The 20572-nt window shown below is 39.1% G+C and overlaps 2 protein-coding genes across 5 annotated transcripts; one reads left to right on the top strand and one right to left on the bottom strand.

Annotated features, from left to right (window-relative positions):
• Nucleotides 1-582: 582 nt before the first annotated feature.
• sirt3 (sirtuin 3) lies at nt 583-8527 on the bottom strand. Of its 4 annotated transcripts, XM_015338297.2 has the most exons (8): nt 8236-8524; nt 7552-7663; nt 6745-6918; nt 6104-6336; nt 5734-5834; nt 5024-5185; nt 3284-3496; nt 583-1220 (listed from the first exon to the last, which is right to left on the bottom strand). In XM_015338297.2, exons 1-8 carry the CDS (start codon nt 8324-8326, stop codon nt 1191-1193), a joined length of 1116 nt encoding a protein of 371 aa, XP_015193783.1. In that variant the 5' UTR covers nt 8327-8524; the 3' UTR covers nt 583-1190. The 4 variants fall into 4 exon arrangements, with proteins under 4 accessions (XP_015193783.1, XP_015193784.1, XP_015193785.1 ...); XM_015338298.2 differs by lacking the exon at nt 583-1220 and having other exon boundaries at nt 3408-3496; nt 4961-5185; nt 8236-8527; XM_015338299.2 differs by lacking the exon at nt 583-1220 and having other exon boundaries at nt 3411-3496; nt 4985-5185; nt 8236-8527.
• A 399-nt stretch (nt 8528-8926) lies between these two features.
• psmd13 (proteasome 26S subunit, non-ATPase 13) lies at nt 8927-18194 on the top strand. Its single transcript, XM_006642466.3, has 13 exons — nt 8927-9128; nt 10997-11075; nt 11343-11377; nt 11600-11655; nt 12270-12313; nt 12648-12734; nt 13111-13282; nt 14035-14114; nt 14366-14491; nt 14830-14892; nt 15293-15373; nt 16313-16429; nt 17502-18194. Exons 1-13 carry the CDS (start codon nt 9028-9030, stop codon nt 17595-17597), a joined length of 1137 nt encoding a protein of 378 aa, XP_006642529.1. The 5' UTR covers nt 8927-9027; the 3' UTR covers nt 17598-18194.
• Nucleotides 18195-20572: the final 2378 nt, after the last annotated feature.

The raw sequence follows: 20572 nt of genomic DNA, 5'->3' as shown, positions 1-20572 counted from the left end.
CACTCTACTGTACTTATGCTTACATTTATACATGTTATATAATATGTACTGTATGGCTTGTATCAGAATAAAACTGAGTACCAGTTTGTATAGAAAATAGATTTTCTGTTAATTTTCCTTTTGAATGTTTTTGGGTGCATACCAAAACAGTGGGAGCAGGTTTCATGGGCCTTAAGAAAACAAAATGGCTCCTGAAAACAGTTCTATAAAAATCAGCAGTTGCTACTGTCTTCATCCAGGTGCTGGGACAGCTCAAAATATACAGAATGGGGTTAGTTCAACAAAACTGTGTAGTTTTGGAAGTCATTATAACATATGGCAACATTCTGGAATTATTATTAATGAAGAAGGATATTCTAGACGTATGACTGTGTTATAGCTTGGCCATACTTCCCAATTCTTTTGGGGTAGTTTCATGAGGTCAAAAATGAAAATACAAAAGTATTAAGTAAAAGGCATTAGTACTTCATTTTTTTGGCAAAGCTCACTGAAAGACAAATTATTAGCTCAGTTTTGCTCAGTTCCTATTTTTTTCTAGTTTCTAAGGTTTTTCAACCAGCATCAAAATGAAAACAATTCAGCCACAGGCCTTTCCATTTAATCTAATCATGCTACCTATAACAAAAGAAATAGGAAGGACATTATAATAAACCAATGACGACTATTAACATACTATATTGTATGTTAAAAACATTGTAGTACTTGAAACAAGGTGATAACACCATCTTGTGAGACGTTACACATCTAAAATGAGGTTTGTCCAGGATCAAATCTGATTAGAACTACATATTGGACATTAAAACTATTATTTTGATATATAAAATAAAACATACAGGAGCTCTATGAAATCAACATGTCCCCATTTGTAACTTCAGAATAGGTCTGTAATACAAATGAAAATGTCCGCAACTATATTTACTGTAGCTATACCAGATTATGATTGTGCAAATACAGTATAATTATGTGCAAAATTCCCCCTGTGCCGAAGTACCTGATACTAATGGTTTCAGCCCGAAGGACTTGCTCCAGCACCAAAGGAATCACTTTGTTCTCTCCATTTATAGAAATGATTTCTCAATGATCATACAGATTGAGGGGGTAAAAATAATGTCAAGTACAAACACGCCGAGTCCGGTTTCAACTCCTTTCTTCCACAGCTGGCGCATTCATGGGGAAGAACTTGAGCTTCTTCATTTCTCCTTCTTCTTACCCATCTGCAGCTGTAAAACACACACAGCAGGCTCAGCTGGTGCCACTGAACCCCCTCCTGGTAATTATTGTCAGCTATGAGCTTTGTGCTGAGGTTAAGCAACAAGAAAACAGAACAGTGATCTCTGGAGCTTACAGACCCCATTAAAATCATGTCTCTGCTTTCCCAAATTAATTCTGGAGTTAAAAGGTAGATTGGGAGCTCCCATCCTCAATCAATAAAATTTCTCCTGTGTTGAACACTTAAACTCTATGGTCCCGATATCACCACTCCAACTTTTGGATGTCATAAGTCATCTGTGAACGGCATTCCTCAGACAGCAAGATACAATAGGCTGATATTTCAATCAAAATTGCCCCCCAGGATTTCTGAGATGTCTAAGATACAGTACAACACCCTTGACCCTTGCAGCTGGTCAAAGAGAGCTTTCTCACCCCCCCAGTCAAGGCAGCGCTGAAGGGCTCAGGACGCCAAACCTGAGGGTCACGAGTTCAAAACCTGGCTGGGATGTTGCTGTTGTACCCTTGAGAAAAATACTGTGCTCAGATTTCTCCAGTGGTTGCTTTGCTGTATGAATAAGTCTCCAGCTTGTCTAGTTGCTATACTTCAGCAATGTGAGCTGTCCTAAACCATACAGTAAGATCACGATAAGCACACATCATCCCAGGTATCTCTAATCAAAGGAAACTACTAAAACTGTAGTTTGGTAGTCTGAAAGGCCATGGTTTTCTACTGGTGGATCTTGCATCTTTGCATCATTCATTTCTCATAAGCCTCATAACCCATACTGCTGAAGATGTTTAAACTCCACTGAACACAACAGAAATAACAAATAATTGTTTCTCCTGTAGAGGCTGACATACAACATGCACTGCCACTAGATTAACATGGACTTCTTTAGTCATCAAGAGATTTCTAGTGTGTTCTGTATTTCCAAAACATCTTCACTCATGCATAATTCTGTTAATGTAATACCCAGTTATGTATAAATTAATCCTTGCAATATATTCATTGCATTTCAACAGAATTTATTCATGAAGACCTTTTCTGAGCCCAGTATGATACTGAACACTTTCCATGTCTCCTCCTAATCCTGCTGCTAAACTAAACTCACCCAAGGCTTCACCCACAGGAATTAATTACTAAAAAAATTATAAACTATTTAAGGACCTATATATTCAGCCACAGAGTCATAAGAGGTGGCAATGCACTACAGAAAAGGACAGGTTACCACAACGTATTTAATGAGTTGTCATAAGATACAATATATCATATTTAAATGTACAGTATGTACTGTTCTTGGATGTAAAGATAAATTGTGAAATTAAATGCACTACATATTAAATGAAGTATATTCAAAGGCTTGGAACTCATACTTAAACATATATACACCCAGCTGCCTTGAAATTAGTCCCTAGCCTTTAGTTTGGTTGTTTGCCGTCACTGCTATTCAAAACAAAAAATATGAGAAAACAGAACAGGTGAAATGCACTGTGAATACAGGCATGACTGCTTAAATTAATGTGAAAAAATGTAAAGTACAAAACGGACATGCTAGTCAAATTTGGAAATTGACATGGCCCAGTCTCAGACTAACGTAGTAGTTCTGGGTAAAAATCTTACTAAGTCATCAGAGATCCCTTGTATTAGAAATGTGCCACAAATAAGAGAAACATACACCAGGAATATCATTCTCTCCTTGTGAGGTTAACCTGCTATACCACTTTCTTCCTCTAATGACTGACTGAGATGAACTGAAGGAATAATGGAGTCTACAGTTCAGCAAACAATTTTGCTAAGAACTAAGCCCTCTGTTAAGAAGCTGAACTTTGGCAGCAAATTGCTATTCCAGTAGGACAATGATCTTAAGATCACATCCAATTCTACAACAGGATGACTAAAAAGGAGAGGATATCAAAACAAAGACAAGAATCGTAAATGTTTTAACCAAGTTGATCTGTAAATGCAACACTTCACAATTGATTTTACCAATGATAATACAGTGTTTCATTTTCCCTTTAAACTGTGAAATGTGGCCCTCACATTCAGGAGCTCATTACACTAAAGCCATACCTTTGCGGTTTCCACGGCAATGAGCTCATTCAGTTCTTCTCCCCAGCCCAGGGTGTCCACGAACTTCTGCACCCCTGTAATCACGTCTCCCTGCTCCACCACATCGTTCGGCCTGGGGGAAGGGTAGGCGAAGGGCCCCACCAAGTCTCTGTTGATGAGAACTCGAGGCACAGAGCTCCGCACCGCACCCGCCAAACTGGCAAAGGGCTCCACCTGCACAGGCAAGGAAGAATTCACACTAAGGGGCACCGAAGGAAGGCTGACGTCAGTATACAGTCGCTGGGAACAGGAAAAACTGGATTTTTTTCAAACAAATTGTCCAGTAACACGAACGCCAATGTTCCATCCATTTTCTAATTGCTTTATCCAATTCAGGCAGCCCGAGCCTATTCCGGGAAGCAACAGGAGCACAGCAGGATACGCCCTAGACAGGAAAATGTTCCATCGCAGGGCACAACAGACACAAACACAGGCACGCGCGCACTCACACCAGCGCCAATTTTTACAGAAGCCAATTAACCTACCAGCATATCGTTGGACTGTAGAACTAAATCTGGGCACCCAGAGGAATCCCACAATAACAGAGTGAAAACATACAAACTCCATACAGAGAGCACCTCAGGTCTGAAACTGAACCCAGGGCCCCAGCACTGCGAGGCAGCTATGCTAACCACCCACAAATATTCCAGCATTTCTGATCATTACAAAGCTTATTATACCAATTTCCTTCATATTTTTAGCAAAATTTAATATGAATATAAAAATATTAATATTAATAACAAATAATATTTATTTATATATTAATAGAAATTAAATGTCTGCTATTAATATGCTATTAAATTAAATATGCTAATATTTCCCCCCGTCCTTCATTTTTCTTAACAGTATACAGTATTCATTTTAGTATCCTTGGCAAGTCACATTAATGACTAAATTAAATTGAATGCTGGCACTAATTTAAGATGAAAGAGGAAACCCTTATAATGGCTTAAATAAAGGATGGGATTTTAAGTTTTTATCTGACTGGTCAAGTCTCCAACATGGAGAGATAGCTCAGTATCACATCAATAATTCTGTACAAGTGTTGCTGTTTGATGGAACAGAAACTGTTTTACCAGCCAGTTCTCAGCAACCCATACAGTGTATCTGGTCTCTCCACACACTACTGGAAGTGTGAGAACAGCATTCAGAAAAGGTCAAACTCTAGTCATTCAGCCTGTAATTATTCTAAACTTCCTCTCAGTTGTGTTATCTCTTTCTGACAAGGGTGTCTTGTTAATTTCATGCAGATTGAATCCATTGACTTTTACTATAAAACAGAAAAGATGTCAGTCTCTGCCTTTTCAGACGGTTTCTAAATATTCATCTTAATTTTCTCAACACGGATACACTTCTGATATTGAACCAGAACATTGCCCAGTTAGTCTATCAGCAGAGTGCATGGCAGAAATACTTGAAGCCCAATATAAGAGATGTAATTATAAACATTAATTTTATTTAGAAATATTAAAAGATTTTTACCTTAGAAAATACTCTTCCAATCTTAACAGGTAGTTTACTTTTTATACAAAGGAGTGGATTTTACATTATCCCCTGAAAAACATATTCCTCCAATACATAAACGGCGTTTGAATAGATGCGGTTTATAAATTACATGGTTAAATTGCTTTTGCTCACCTAGATATGAAATAGTTCCCGTACCTAATCTAGGCCCGAGCCTCGACTGTGTCTGCCCCTCACCTCCAGTGAGGTTCCCATGACGATGAGCAGATCGGCCATAGGGAAGTCAGTAAGGTACAGAAAGAACTGCTGTGGGAGCTCCTCCCCGAAGAACACAATGTCAGGCTTCAGAACTCCCTTACAGCTGGGGCATTTGGGGATTTTACTCTCCAATATTTCCGCCTGACAGAGAGAAGACAAGAAAAAAAGCAGAAAGACAAATAACAAAACTAAAGAGGATGTCAAAATGATTGATTTTCGAAGCAAAGCACACACCACAATGACAGGTTTGTGGCGTGTAGGTTACTACTGCTAGCAACAACATTTCTTTTGGGAGAGATTTTATTTACAGTATAGTGTGAACAAAAGCTAAATGGCTGAACTGTTCATAGATTCGCGGAACCATGTGAAATCACTTGTAAAGCCACAAGCAGTAAACACGGTACTGTGCATCATCACCTCACCTCTATCTTCCCCCAACATTTCTATACCAGCAAGATGCCTGTGCTGGAAGGATCACGACTCAACTTTTGTCATATGCATCTTGCCAATAAACAGGGTTTAAGAGAAAGTCACCCATGCTTTCAGCCTTGAGCGTACTGTTACCCCGACTCTGTGACAGAGCCTCTCTTCAGTCCTTTTCGACCTGGACAAGACTAGCCCTTCAATCTAATCTGCCACTGCCAGGCCAGCCACATGCCAGAGGGACTGCACCGCGGCACATCACCCACTCTGAGAGCCTCCCCCGGGTACGACGTCCGGCACACAGTGCAGGTGGCAGTTGCAAAGGTCCCGTGTGCTTCCACTAGTTTGCTGGAAGGAATACCTGCCACTGGAGAAAAAGAACAAGAGCAAGACCCCATCACAATCTGTCAACAGACCGACGATGGAAAAACTGAAATGGGCATTCTTGTTTTACAGGACAGATTATAAGATGCCCACAAAAGTGTTGCATTGTAGCATTTCCATATTATTTCTCTTTCTTTAAACACTACTGGTTGACACTAGCCTCTGCCCTCTTTGTCACAGCTGTCTGAAACACTCCATTTGTAGTGATCAGCCCTCATCAGGCTGAAAACCAAGAGATCAGCAAATACTCACTTCTCTCTAATCCATCTATGTTCTGGGTGTACATTCTGTGAAGGAGCCCCTTGTCATGCAGGAGCCTGATGAAGAAGTGAGTCAGATTGGGAAGATAATTGCCTGGATAGAGCTCTTTGGCCAGGGCAAAGAATGGCTTTGGGTTGTGGCGAAAATAGTTGATCTCAAATATGGCTTCAGCGTAAGGCAGATCATACTGCTGAAGGTTATCATACAGGCCACTTCCAGGTGATCTGTGACGAAAGTAATAACACACTGAATAACACAAGATATGCACACAGAGCAGTATAAATACCAAAGCTGCCTACTGCTCAAGAAGTGCTCAATTCTACACTTCATCTCAACATTAACAGTGACATAAATCACAATCCAATTAGACATTTATTCATTGTTAAAAAAACTGCAGCTTAATGGATCTTTTCATGATACAAAAATAAAAGAAAGCATCTTTTTTATTCAGTTTGCGTTTCTTGGTGTCTGTGGGTCAAGAACCTCAACAGTCACTACATAATTATACATGTACAATATTGCAACAGTCTGACCCTTCTTTAACCTTGACCAAGCCACTCCTGTGGCATCAGACCAATAGATACCCAGTCAGATGCGGGTTGGCTACAGTGTGCAGATTCCAGTTAGACTACCTGAAATCTGGGATTCCGCTCGGCGTGCTTATGCCAGCCCCAGCCATGACCACGATCCTCTTGTACTCCTGGTCTCGGATGAACCTCGCAACGTCCTGCAGTGTCTGCTGCTCCTGGCTGCCTCCCCTTCCTCCAGACAGGCCTCTTGTGAGGCAGTGGGTGGAATAACATCTCCTGAGAACCAAGACAGGGGGCTCGGACCGAGGCAGAGGACTCCGGGTACTCGCGTAACGTAAAGAAAGAAATGTTTTGTACCGTAGGTGGACAAAGTCCAATATCTAAAGACAAATCACGAGAAACGGATCAAGACAGATACACACAATTGAGCCTTTTGGTTTGGTTCTTATTTCTTGAGTCGCCTTAGATTGGATTTCAGCAGTAAAACATTCCCAGTAGGCCGCTGCGTCAGCATGCGCAGGCTGCAAAGGAACAGGTAGAAGTTTACTCCATGCTGAAAAGAGACACAACAAGCACCTGGAACACGGTGTGTCTTTTTTGTTTCAGCATGGAATAAACCTTCACCTGTTCCTTTGCAAAACATCCCTAGCCTGTATTTTATAATAACCTGCAATGCAAATATTTCTCAATTCTCAATACTTATAATCACACACACCACTTTCCCAGGTGTACTGCAAAAATGCATTTAGCCTTAGCTAGTCCCATTCTACATACAGTACTTTTTGCTTTCGTATTATAAAATGTTTTGGTATTAGAGTTGAGCTGCTGGTGGTATTCATACTGCTTCTACGGGACAGTTAGGTTGGCAGAGTTGACAGCAGCAGTGGAGACCAATACCGCCGTACTCACCGACTACACCATGCTGCCTGGAGCTGAGAGCCGACACAGTCTCGGTGCCAGAAACTGCCTGTCTTAGTTGGTGTGACATCAGCCAGTCTCTTAGACTTTGGACCATGAGGCACTGAAACAGAAAGCGAGGAGGCGGCATAGCCTTTAAACGTTTAAGTATTTGGTTGAATTTCCTACTGAGACACACTCATCCATAGAGGCAGACAGGCACTGAAGGCATTCATTAAGCAAGAAATCCAATTAGTTTAATTTGATAACCCAAAGTTCGGCCAAATAAATTTGTATTAGATGTCCCTGTATATGCGGACTTTATGAATACATACTGTAGCACGAATCGAGCGGGCAGAGAGCGCGTCTTGTTCTAGCTAAAACCAAAGCAGTTATTTTTGTTATTTCCTTATTGTGTCATTACTTTTGGGGTGATCTGTTATTTGACGTATGTGTGGAAGGCAGCCGTACCGTTGAGAAATTGCGCATTTAATTTTATTTGTTTTGGACGTGGCATGAATATAGTTTAGATTGACATTCGGGACATTTGATATGTGTTCAGCTACTGTACGTACCTGCAAACTGTGTTTTCCAACGAAACAATACGACAGGAAAATTAAAACCATTACAAACACAACGACACAAGACGTTTACGCCCGACAATGCAACAGTGTTAAGAAATAAAATAACTTTTACCTTCAGACGAAGTTATTCCAAATATTCTTAAACTATGGGCTATTTTGTTACGGACTAAGAATCTAAATAGCTCCTTCAGTGTGGACGTCATTTCTAGTCAAATTAGCAGACCCTCAGAAATTAATGGCATAAATTAAGAGCTTTTACATTGATAGATTCGTTGTTTAAGTGCTAACCGGATACTCTTTTAAATAGTGTGTCAATTAAAACGTCCTAATACAAGTCTTTTCGCAAATAAAAACTGCTTGCATGACCTCTTGACGAAATCATAACCTTTACCGTAAAACTGATAGACCTCAGAATTAGATAGACCTAAGAATTATGCATTACATTTGAGTCTTTTGATATTGATTCTTTACTAGGTACGTAAAAGAGATACGTGTTTTTTTATTACCAAAAATATGTTTTATGCATATATTTATGTTATTTTCTCCCTTTGTAGAACAGGAATATTATTTACAACGGCCATATAGATAGAAACGAAGAAAGAATCGTCATACCGTACCATAAATCAGACAATAGAGAAAATATCCATGAGAAAGTCAGGATTACAATTTCGAATTTGTGTTTCAGTGTTTGTTTTAGGTAGTTTGTTGCTAACTTCACTAAATAAACCGACTGAAGTCAGTGAGGTGGACAGGTGCCCGTCCATTAGAAGGACTACGGTAACAATGGCGGTCAGGTCACTTCCCGGCTTGCTTTGCAGAAGCAGTGTGTATGTTTGGAGGGGTCAGGACTCTTCTTGTTGGACGTTTTCACAGTTTGTAACATTGTTACGATTCGACTGTAGCAATGAAGGATGTCATCGGGTACCTCAAACAGCAGCAGAGCAGGAGCTCCACTCCTGAACTGGCCACAGAGTGGCACACGCTGGAAGAGCTGCACAACAAGAAGTAAGAAAAATTCAAATGCATTGATCCAGTCTTTCGTTAGACATGCGCTGAGTCATGTAGCAGAAACCGGTCGAAAGAGCTCATCAGGACAGGCCCTTCGCTTGAGAGTGCAGTGTGAAAATGGAATAAAAATCCATTCTGAATAATGTGTTACCTCTTATTAGTCCACAGTAATGAATCTGAATCGCGGTGAAAGTGTAGCGATACACAAGGGTTTTCCTTGGACTGTACCTTGAGACTTTAGTACGATGATAATGAATCTTCTATAGCTACACTTTTCACTTAGCGACTGTTTAAAATGTAGGTACAGTGTTTTATTAAAATTGTTAATTAAACTACACAGTTTTGTTAGTAAGTAAACTGTTGAAATAGTGCTCGCACGTTTTAAAAACATTAGCAAAGAGAATAAAGGATATTGCAGCAGAGCCACACTCTTAATTACTACAACAATAAAGGGACTCTAAACACTGAAGATATCCCCTATGATCTCAGAATCCGTTAATAAATAGATGACAAATTGTTAAGGTCCATTCATTTTCATTCTGCTCGTCTCATAAATAATTGGTGTCTGGTGGTATTTTCCAACTTGTATTTAAGGAAATGTGGGACGGTTTTTAAAGACCCCCTAGACAGGATATTTCACAGCAACATCTGATTAGAAAATGGTGAACAAAACAACTGTTTTGTTTTGTCGACTGTGAGTCTTCTGCTGCAAAACAATGGTGGGTTAAAAGATAGAGACCTACTGTAGCTCTTTTAAATGTACGTTGGATAACGTGCAAGAAATCTTTAAACAAGCAAAAAGGATACTTGATACCACCAAAGTGAGATCTGTATTAATAAATTAACAATATAGATTCAGGCGTAGCCTGCAAACTATATCTGTAGATACAAAAAATTATAGTAAGTGACATGACACCAAAACTGCAGGGAGAGACTAATACTACATAGACAAAGGTGATGTGTTCTGGTGACAGCTTGAAGGTGAAGTTTAACATTTAGAGGCGCAACGGCAATGAGATTTGTGCAGGCAAAAACACACTCGGCATATCGCATGGGAGATTTTGACCTAGAAAAAGCTGTTTGGAAGAGATAGTATAGCAGTTGTCTGTCCTTTCCAAGATGATGCAGAGAAGGCATAAAAAAGCAAACAGTATTCTTTCTGTATATCCAAAATGTGCTCTTTGTTTGCAGTTCCACTGCTTAGAATATTGTGTTGTGGTGCGGCGGATGGCTTTGTTGTGCTACCCTTATTGACATTTTATTAATCTTATTTATTTTATTCTTTCCTTTGTTGTTCTGCTTAATGCTAACGTTTTCTAAAAATAAAAAATAAGAGCTGCTAGAAAGGTTTCCAGGATGGCATAAGACAGAGAACTGTCTTGTAGAGGCGGGCTACAACAAATGAAATGGAAAGGTTTGATCATAGTGTATCCAGTAAGGGGTTAAGACAGGGCCAGGTTTGGGTACGGCTTCAAACTTAGTTGCCAAAGCAGGGCACAGCATCAAATCTGGAAACTGAAACAACTTTCACTGATACTGGGCACTGTAAAGACAATTGGTTGAACAATTAGTTCTGATAAACTGAGCACAGATGATAAGAAAACCAGGTTACCTCTGTGCTTTTAGGGGAGCAGGCAGTCAAACAATACTTGCACTTTCACCCTGATCCGGTGAAGCTGGAGATGGCAAACTTTAGACTTCAAAGGTTTATTTCAGCTGCTTTAGAAATCTGCTTTCCTTCCCATGTCTTCAAGCTGGACATGTGGATTTAATTGATCACTGTTCCTTAATAGAGGTGTGTTTGTGTTGCAGGTGATTACTGTACGTGAGGTTCTAATCAGTTCTGTTTCTTTGGAAATGTCTAGGCTGTGGCACCAGCTGACACTCAAACTGACCGTGTTTGTGCAGAACCCTTGCTTTGCTGCTGGAGATGGCTTACTCAAGGTGAGATGCTACGTCAAGGACCAGCAATCTTTATTTCTAAAAACAAGTCGGTTCTTAAAGGACATTGATAGCTCTCCGTATTTCAGTGATTTAACTTTTCATTTCTTATTAAGAATAACAGGATTGAAACAGTTTAATGAAAGGTGATGTATAACTCAGTTTTTCTTTCATTCACAAAGCCACAAGTTGGATTTTCTGCCTCTGTGCTGTTGACTGTGACAGTCCTTAGTGTGGTTCTAATCCACCCCTGTCTTCTTTCCCTTACAGCTGTACGAGAATTTCATCAGTGACTTTGAACACAGGTAAGTCTTGCTTCATCTATTCCGAAGCAGTTACCAAATGTCAGGCTGTCTCTGCACTCTTCAATACAGAGTTTTATCCCCTTTGATATAAAGTGTGTAGAAAGCAAGCATCTCAAAAAGCAAAACCTTTAGAAAGGAACAAATATCAGATGGTACACTGTACAGAAATACAATGGATTTGTTTTCTATTGGGACTGTTAATGTTGTTTATTTTCCTTTCAGAATCAATCCATTATCCCTTGTAGAAATTATTCTCCATGTGGCAAGACAAATGACGGGTAAGAACATAAGCAAGATCATTAGGATTCCACTAACATTCCAGGACTTTAATGTTTTAATGTTCTGTTTATACTTCCCTATTTTCCTTTTTATACCTGACCAATTTTATTTATTTCCAACTGGTACCTATGAACCCCATGTACTACGCTGCATGGTAAGGATGAGAAATTGTTTACCTGTTGCAGTTATTCATCATTTGACAATCTGCAAGCTGCACATTGCCATACAGAAGAGGTAGTATATCTCCAGCTGTCATACGAGCTCATAAAGCCCAGCCAGTCCCAGGACTCAGTGTTGCATGGAAAGCTGAAGAACCCCTAGTAGCGCTTGTACAGTTGTGGATCAGTATGTGGGGAATCCTGATTTAGAGTTAGCTAACGCCCTAGCTGCTTTGAGCCAGCGACATCTGGAATCTAAGACTCATCCTGTACGAGCACCTCTTCTCCTTGAACTACTGAAAAGACAGCATAATTTCTGTTCATATTTTGGGGGGCTTTTTTTTTTTTTGAATCCCAGTTGTGCTCTTGAAAGCTAGAAGATGTTCTGGTGTCGTAGCTGCAAATTAAATGAAAGGATTCTGCCACTAAACTCTTTTTTTTTTTTTTCAATTAAGATCCCAATGTTGCCATTAGTTTCCTAGAGAAGACAAAGGAGAAGGTAAGATCAAAGCTCTGAACCAGCTGTGATTTACAAATTTGCATCTGTTACATTCCAAATAAAAGCATGACTAAAGACCTGTGTGCCATTTCTGTGATGTCCTCCTTATTCAGAGGCCAATAGCACTGCTGTTTTCTAAGTGCTACACTGTGATAGGCTAAGTACTAAAGTGGCCTGTTCTTCCAGAGTTCTGAGGCTAGGTTTATGTATGGATACCAACAAAATTGGGCTAAGACAGGGGCTTTTACATAGTAGGATTTTCAACATAAATTCATAGACACCAGGACCTCATAAACAGAACCTCGTAATGTTTGCTCCATTATATTTGTTTCAGGTCAAAAGCAGTGACGAAGCTGTAATTCTCTGTAAGACAGCCATCGGAAGTCTGAAGCTGGAAATAAATGACCTTCCAGCGACAAAGGTAAAAATGGTTACATACAGTTAGTAATTCTGAATGCATTAAAAAAAACACAACACTCCCATTACTGAAAAATAACCTGAGGTACAATATCCTTTCCCTGAGCATTTCAGTGTTTTTCTCTCTGTATTTATGATATTTCAGTTCTTATTTGACTGTGTCAATTTTTTGCAAATAATCATAATTGTAGGAGTACAATTACTGGCACATTGTATGAGATTATTCTTTAGTTTAGTGAATTAAATACTATTTATGAGTCCTGTTGGTTATACCTTTAAATGAATTGATTACTCATTCATTCTGACAAGTGATTTTCTAAGTTATTGAACTCTGTCAGTGTGTTTGTGTGTGTAACCATCCATATATGCTTTGTGTGCAGAAGTTAATCGAAGAGGTTGAAGAAATGCTGAATAACTTGCCTGGGGTGACATCAGTCCATGGGCGGTTTTATGATCTCTCCAGTAAATACTACCGCATCATAGGGAATCATGCATCCTACTACAAAGATGCTCTGCGCTACCTGGGCTGTGTAGATGCCAAGGACTTGCCAGGTAACGTACAGCACCATGCACATTTTTTAGCATCTCTTGACAGAAAATGTAAAACTGAGCTTATGGCAGTAGCAAGTCTGTCATATAGGTGCAGTCATGCTATGTAATATTGTGTGTGTCATCAGAAGTACCTGCAGGTAATATAATGAGGGAACTGTAAGATAATACATTTGTTTGAGAGGTGGAGTGCTGTAGAATCTAGACCCTCTTTTGTTAAAGCAGTGAAGTAATATTTTGAACAAGCTTCACTTATAAAAATAAACACTACAGTAGACCAGAACATTTAACAGTAATTTGGAGCATTAATTACATGCTTTCCACAATAGTCTCCAGGACCCTGAGTTGGATAAAGCAATTAGAAATTGGATGAATGGTTAATTTGGGACATAACAAAAGAACTGTCATCACAAAAGGTCTTAATTTTGGTTATATTCTCCGATTAAAATAGGATGTTTTATAGATCATCTTAAAATGTTCAAATATTTAATTGTGGATCCTTCAGAAAATGTGAAGTTGACAGGAAAAGAGGGTGTCATAACATACTGTATACTCTTATTGGAGGTAAATTTGTGTCCAAGTCTTTATCTTCATGATTCTGCTGTGTAATGCATTGTGGTCTTGAGTACAAACTATGAAACTTCTAATATAGCATATTGTCCATGTTCCTGTGTTGTTTCCAATTAGAATGTCATCCCTCAGCATCTTGCTTACTGTTCCAGTAAAATAACTGCGTGTTTGCTTTGGTCTTCCAGAGGCCGAGCAGCAGGAGAGAGCCTTCACCCTGGGGCTGGCTGGGCTCTTGGGAGAAGGGGTGTACAATTTTGGAGAGCTTGTAAGTTAGAACCTGCCTGAAACGCATAGAATTTGTAGCTAATGGTCATATAACTTAGGCTTGGGAAAGACAGGCAGCTCGCAAGGCCAGTTAATAAATAGCCTTCAAAAACTGTTATTTAAATTAGTTGTTGGAATGAATTAGTTGTCTAATCTTAAAAATCAGGCCTTTTTAAGAACATTTATATCTTCACTGAAATTATTTTGCTGGAGAAACTCTGAAATTGCTGGTAACCGTGTTGTCTTGTCCAGCTGATGCATCCAGTACTGGAGTCCCTGAGGAGCACAGACAAGCAGTGGTTGATAGACACGCTGTACGCTTTCAACAGTGGGAATGTTGAGAAGTTTCAGGGTTTCAAATCAGCGTGGGGACAGCAGGTGAGGGTCTTTGTACTATAACCCCCAGGCATGCTTTCAGCAAACAACTTAAATATATATATTGCAACCACCCAGAATAACGTTTCCCTTGGGTATGACGCTAATGGAATGAAACCACCAGACTGATCATCTGAAAGCCTTTGTCTGATTTGTCATAAAGCTTTTCTGGGACCCAACCAGTGCCACTGGGGAAATTGAGGAAGATTTTGTATTCTAACTGCAAGAGTAAGAAACTGAGATGAGAGAGTTCTTTCTCCTATTAAGAAACTGGGACTGTGTGGGCTGTACAATAGCTACTTCCCTGACACGTTGGAAATGTAACTGTGGCTTGTTCACAGCCTGATCTTGCCGCCCAGGAGTCCAGGCTGATGAAGAAGATCCAGCTGCTGTGTGTAATGGAGGTAAGTTGTGATGGGGCTGGTTGTGTACCTTTGAAAGAGTGTGTGACAGCTGTGTCGGCTCTTCTCTGATCACCTCGTTAAGGCTTAGAACGCTTTGCCTACATTTGAGTACTAAACGTTTAGTTTTGCTTTCTGGAAGCAATTGGCATGTATTTCTAAAGAGAAATTGATATTGTCATGACATGGGTCCCTGAAATCAGTTGTGTGGAGAAGCAGTCTGAAGAAATGCAGTGGAAACAAAATACTAATACTAAAAAAAGCATTCAAAGACTGTTTTTCTATATATCAAATGAGAAGAGTGACGTTTTTAAGACCTAAGTTAAGATTTTAAAGTTGGTCTGTCCACGTGGTGAAGTATAGCAGTGGTTGTAATGATGATTGTTGTTTGTTTTTCTTCTAGATGACTTTTACCCGTCCAGCCAATCACAGACAGCTGACATTTGACGAAATTGCCAAGAGTGCCCAAATTCCTCTTGATGAGGCAGGTTGCCTATTTTACACCCTGGACTATTTTTGAACGTCATGAAAATTCAGGAAACAAAAAGAAAACACCTAAAAAAAACGTTTTTTTTCAGCAGTCTTTTAGAGTCATTGCAGTTTATACTCTGTAAGGGTATATGCAGTAGGAGAGCTAACATGAATTGTTCAGTCACTGTCAAGGTGTGCTTTTTCTTGAACTCTGCAGGAGAAGAAAGTTGACAGTTTGTTCTGTTTAATAGTTGTAAGTAGTACTTATAGGCAATGGTAGACCTGATTAAAAATCCTACAGATGTTTTGGATATGGACTAATCCTCACAGTCTGGTTCTACATGAAGCAGCTTTGCTGTCCTTTTCAAAGAAGTAGATCTTAAATGCTGGAGAACTCTTTGGCAGTGGGACTTTAAACACATTCGTCCACCTTTTTCTCCAGCTCAACGTTGCTGATCTGTAGTGATCCAGTTACAGCTGGAGTTGTGTGACTATTTTTCATTATAAAGTTTTAACTATTTAGTTAGAAGGCAGAGATGGACCACTCCAGTTCTTCAGAGCACAGTGATTTCTGTTAAATCATAATTGCTAAATTAAGTTCATGTTGTGGACAAGAAGTTACAGAACCTGTCTGTCTCAGGAAATCTAGGATGTAAGATGTCATTCTTCAAAAATAGGTTTTCCTTTTTCTTGGAACTCTGTTTCTGCTCCAAGTAAGAATTCAGCAGCTTAATTGGTCAAACTGCCAAATTAGCTGGGTGGTTTTAATACTTCCATTCTTTTTGATAGCTTTACATGTGTGGGATATAATAAAAACATCTGTTTGATTGGATTTTAATTGTAATTGCAATTAATAGATTCTGAGCTCCTAGAAAAATGCAAATCATCTTGTCAAGTTTTTAGTTATTAAACTTGTTAAATTAACAGCTCTGGGTATTTTTTCCTTCCTCAGGTGGAGCTCCTTGTGATGAAAGCACTGTCCGTAGGGCTGATAAAAGGCAACATAGATGAGGTGGATCGGAGAGTTCACATGACCTGGGTGCAACCAAGAGTCCTGGACCTGCAACAGGTTAGAAAGGGCAAAAGCCTCACTTCTCCAGTGGCTCTGAGGGTGTGAGCTTGAACTCTTTGTAATTTTCTCTCAGCAGTTTGTGGAGTTTAGTGTGTGCACCCTGTTATTCTTGTCCGTCAACTAACAAAGGTTACAGTAAGAAAATGCAATACTATAATAAATAGAACAAAGATCAGGTCCTCCCTAGGTTACCTTATTTGCACAGTGCAATATGCAGGTTTGCAGGACAGTGTGCTGAAATACAGAACTAATATACGCAATGCGCATTGAATGGGAATCTCAGCAGCAAAACAACTCCACAAGGAGTACGTAGGTTGTAGGTCTGAACAGAGTGATTTTAAAAAGACACCAGAAGGCGGAAGAACAGGAGACAACAGGTGCTTCCCTCATGAGGAGTCCAGGAAACAGACAGGTACCGTTGAGCAAGGTACTTCACCCAGATTCTTCCAGTAAGCAATCCCCAGCAGTATATATGGGTGCAAATGTAAGAAGCTCTGGATTAAAGCACGAGACAAATTAGGTAGCAGCAAAGAATGATAACCACCAGGAATGGTCATAAACAACGTTCTTATTGCAGCGAGAAATCAAAGACGATAAAAACCTTTATCAAGGAGTGAGTTCTATAACAATGATTGAGCTGTTATTATTTATTAAATCAATGTTTCAAACGCGCAAGAACAACAGGCTTGGTATTAAAAATGTTCCTGCTGAGATCAGTCTATCAATGAGATCACTTCCACTTCTCACACGATAAGATTACGGTATGTGTAGTTTTAAACTTTTTAGTTATTACCTGCTTTCATTGAAAAATGTAGAATTGTGAATAAGATCAGTTTTGTGAGCAGTACTTTGATTTTATTGGCACTGCTAGATCAGTATGCAAAAGCTTTGACCTGCAAAAATAAATTATGATGAATATATTCACAGCAGTAGTCAACTTGTTACAGCAAACCTTCATGAATCTTTTACAGCTACCATTATTAATAATAAAATAATTAGTAATGCAGAAGGGTAAAGTTGTCCCCACTGTCCAGGGACTGAGGACTCATGAGCTGTTGTGGTGTTTCAGATTAAAGGGATGAAAGATCGGCTGGACCTGTGGTGTGGAGATGTGAAGGACATGGCCATGCTGGTGGAGAGCCAGGCCCATGACATCTTGACATAAGGCAGCTAAGCATCCTGGGAAGATATTGTGTGTTGTCAATAACCTGCATCATGGCATCTTGGGGTGTTTTTTTTAAAAAAAACGATGTGGGAATTCTCTCATACAGTTTTTATGTTTTGGAATAGTGACTTTAAGTGATAAAGAACAGCAGCACTCAGTACCAGATAAAATAAGAGGACCTATTCAAGGTTTGTTTTATATAATACTTTGGGTGCCATAATATGGCTTTGTTATTTTTAATTTTTAATGTGTTCCTTACAAAACCATCTTCTGGACCATACTCATTTTTTTTTGTTTTGCATTCTCAAGGAGAATTGATTTCCACAATAGATTTATGTAGTCATGTACTTTACCAAGGACAGCCATATCCTAAACCAGCAAACTGCACAATGTAAATCATCACTTCCCTGTTTCATATTTGGGTTTGTGGAAAGAAACAAAAGCTGCATAAACTGTCAATTCACATCATGTAATATTATTGCTTTTTATACTGTACATGATCAAAGTATCACAGACAAAAACTAATACAGTAACTGAATTGATAATACTCAGAATTACTGGTGTTTAGACCCAATAAAATAAGCCCATTCAACCATGCCATTAATTTTATCTTCATAATTTTTTTGACTTTTAAAAAAAAATGAGTGGCACATCTGAATCGTCATGGAAGATGTTCTGCGGCAGTTGTGCTGAGCAGATTGGTTCATCATCATTTGCTGGGTTTTCATGGTCATCTTCCATTCATGTGTTGAAGAGCACCTTGTTCTCTCATGGGTTATTCAGGCTCTGCATGGTAGTCTGTCATCCCAGCTCCTGTTCCACGCAGTAGGGGCCACAGAAGAAAGCTACCAGCACAGTGATGACATGGCAGGAGAAAAAAATGAAAGAGTTTGTGCACTCCATTTTTAAACTTTTTTCACACACTAAAAATGAATGACCTTTGATCGAAAGATACATTTTTAAAATAGATCTTTCTTCTGTGCCGCAGGAGAAATTTTAATCTTTTTTTAAAGGTTTTAAAACATAAGACACAAACTTTACAGTCAGATGCTGGTCTTCTGAGCAAAGTCATTAGTGTTTTTTTTCCTGCCAGGCTGGGCTGCATTGTCCTGCCCATGCCCAGAGAGGGACACGCCCGATCTCTCTCTGCTCCGGGCTTTTTATTCACTGGAAAACAGTCTGTCAGTTTTAGAACACATTTTCAAAATCAAATAAAATGTATGCATGTTTTCCAAAGTCGTAGTAGTCTGTGTTATACTGTATGAAAGGTGTACAGATCTGTGAATGAGTAAGCAGGTGTGAGCCTGGTCAGTACCTGGATGGGAGACCTCCTGGGAAAAACTAAGGTTGCTGCTGGAAGAGGTGTTAGTGGGGCCAGCAGTGGGCGCTCACCCTGCGGCTCATGTGGGTCCTAATGCCCCAGTGTAGTGACGGGGACACTATACTGTAAACAGGCGCCGTCCTTCGGATGAGACGTAAAACCAAGGTCCTGGCTCTCTGTGGTCATTAAAAATCCCAGGGCGATAAGAGCAATTATTATTATTATTATTATTATTATTATTATTATTATTATTATTATTACTACTACTACTATGGTTGGCCTGAAGATGCTACATTTTTTAGCTCGAAGCTATGAGAATTTTATATCAATAAATCAATAAAACATCTAATAGCCAAATAACTTTTCAAATAACGTGAACGTTTACTCCATTCCTCAAGAATGTATGATGACTGATTTCTTTTTTTTGAAGGGCATATACCCTTATATGGAAAAATATTCTTGGCCTGAATATTTTATAGAATTGAATTAGCAGACACCTTCAAATATGTCTGTAAAACCTACTGGACTTCAGGTTTTGTGAGTGCAGTGGGATTATATTAAAATCTAGAGAGCAGTAGTAAACCCCTTTATTTATTTTCTGTAAAACAAAAAGCTTTAGTATTAAAGAACATATAAATTGTAATTAGGTAATAGATTAGTCTTTTCTGTGTGAACATATTTAACCTATTTTTTTGTGTATTCATTTCATTGAACATTTTGTAATGTGAAATGTCCAGACAGCTGTAAATATACCCTCATTGGATTACCTGTGCTGTTTAATACCAAAGAACTCTACATATCACCCTGCTCACAAAAGAGAAAGAGAGATCAAGCACAAGCAGATGAGTTTACTAGATGTTGCAGCCCTTAATGGCTTCTAATCAACCTGAATTCTTGTTTACCTAGTTAACTTTAAACACATGATAAAGATTAAAGCTATCATTAAATACTTGAAACACTTGGCTTTCAGATCTATATTGCTTCATGGGTTTTATACCTTAAGCTTTAATATAACCCCTGTGGATTAAATTTAGTTTTTGTGTAAAGTAAGTCATGCTCATGTACTGCATTATAAGAATGCTTCCTTCGATAGAAAAATAGCTCACATTTTTTGCAAAAATGAAAACCTTTGTAATGCAACTCCAAAGCTTTTATTTTCCATTCACAGAAAAAAAGCTTTGTAGAGTATGCACCTTGAAAGTGACATTTATTAGTGGTGCACAATCAACATCTGGCTCATTTGGAGAGAAACTGTGTCCTTAACTCTGCGGGCTTATGTCTTTTGACATTATTCTGCAGTCCCACCAGGCCAGATGTCCACATTAAGAGTTAGTAGGCTTTTTCTATGGGCGTGACTTTCAAGTCTTCCCAGGGCATGAAGTGTGGGGAGAGCTAATAAAAGTAATACTAATCCATATTAAGAAGCTGAAAAAAAAACTGCAAGGGCCCTGGGAAAAATGAAGAGACTAGTTTTGTGCATGACCTGCTGGTGCTCAGCTGTCTGTGAGAAGCTGCTGTTCCTTTACGTGGTGCCACAGTTTTAGTCCCTGAATAACCAGCTGCCTTAAGCAAACAATACTGAGTGTATACTAACAGTGTACATGAAACAAATTCCACAGAGGTTTTTCTCAGGAAAATTGTACTCTTTTTTGTA

This window comes from Lepisosteus oculatus, chromosome 21 (assembly GCF_040954835.1).
Source record: "Lepisosteus oculatus isolate fLepOcu1 chromosome 21, fLepOcu1.hap2, whole genome shotgun sequence".
Taxonomy (NCBI): Eukaryota; Metazoa; Chordata; class Actinopteri; order Semionotiformes; family Lepisosteidae; genus Lepisosteus; species Lepisosteus oculatus.
The sequence above is the reverse complement of the archived record's forward strand: the minus strand, read 5'-3'. Positions and strand labels throughout refer to the sequence as shown.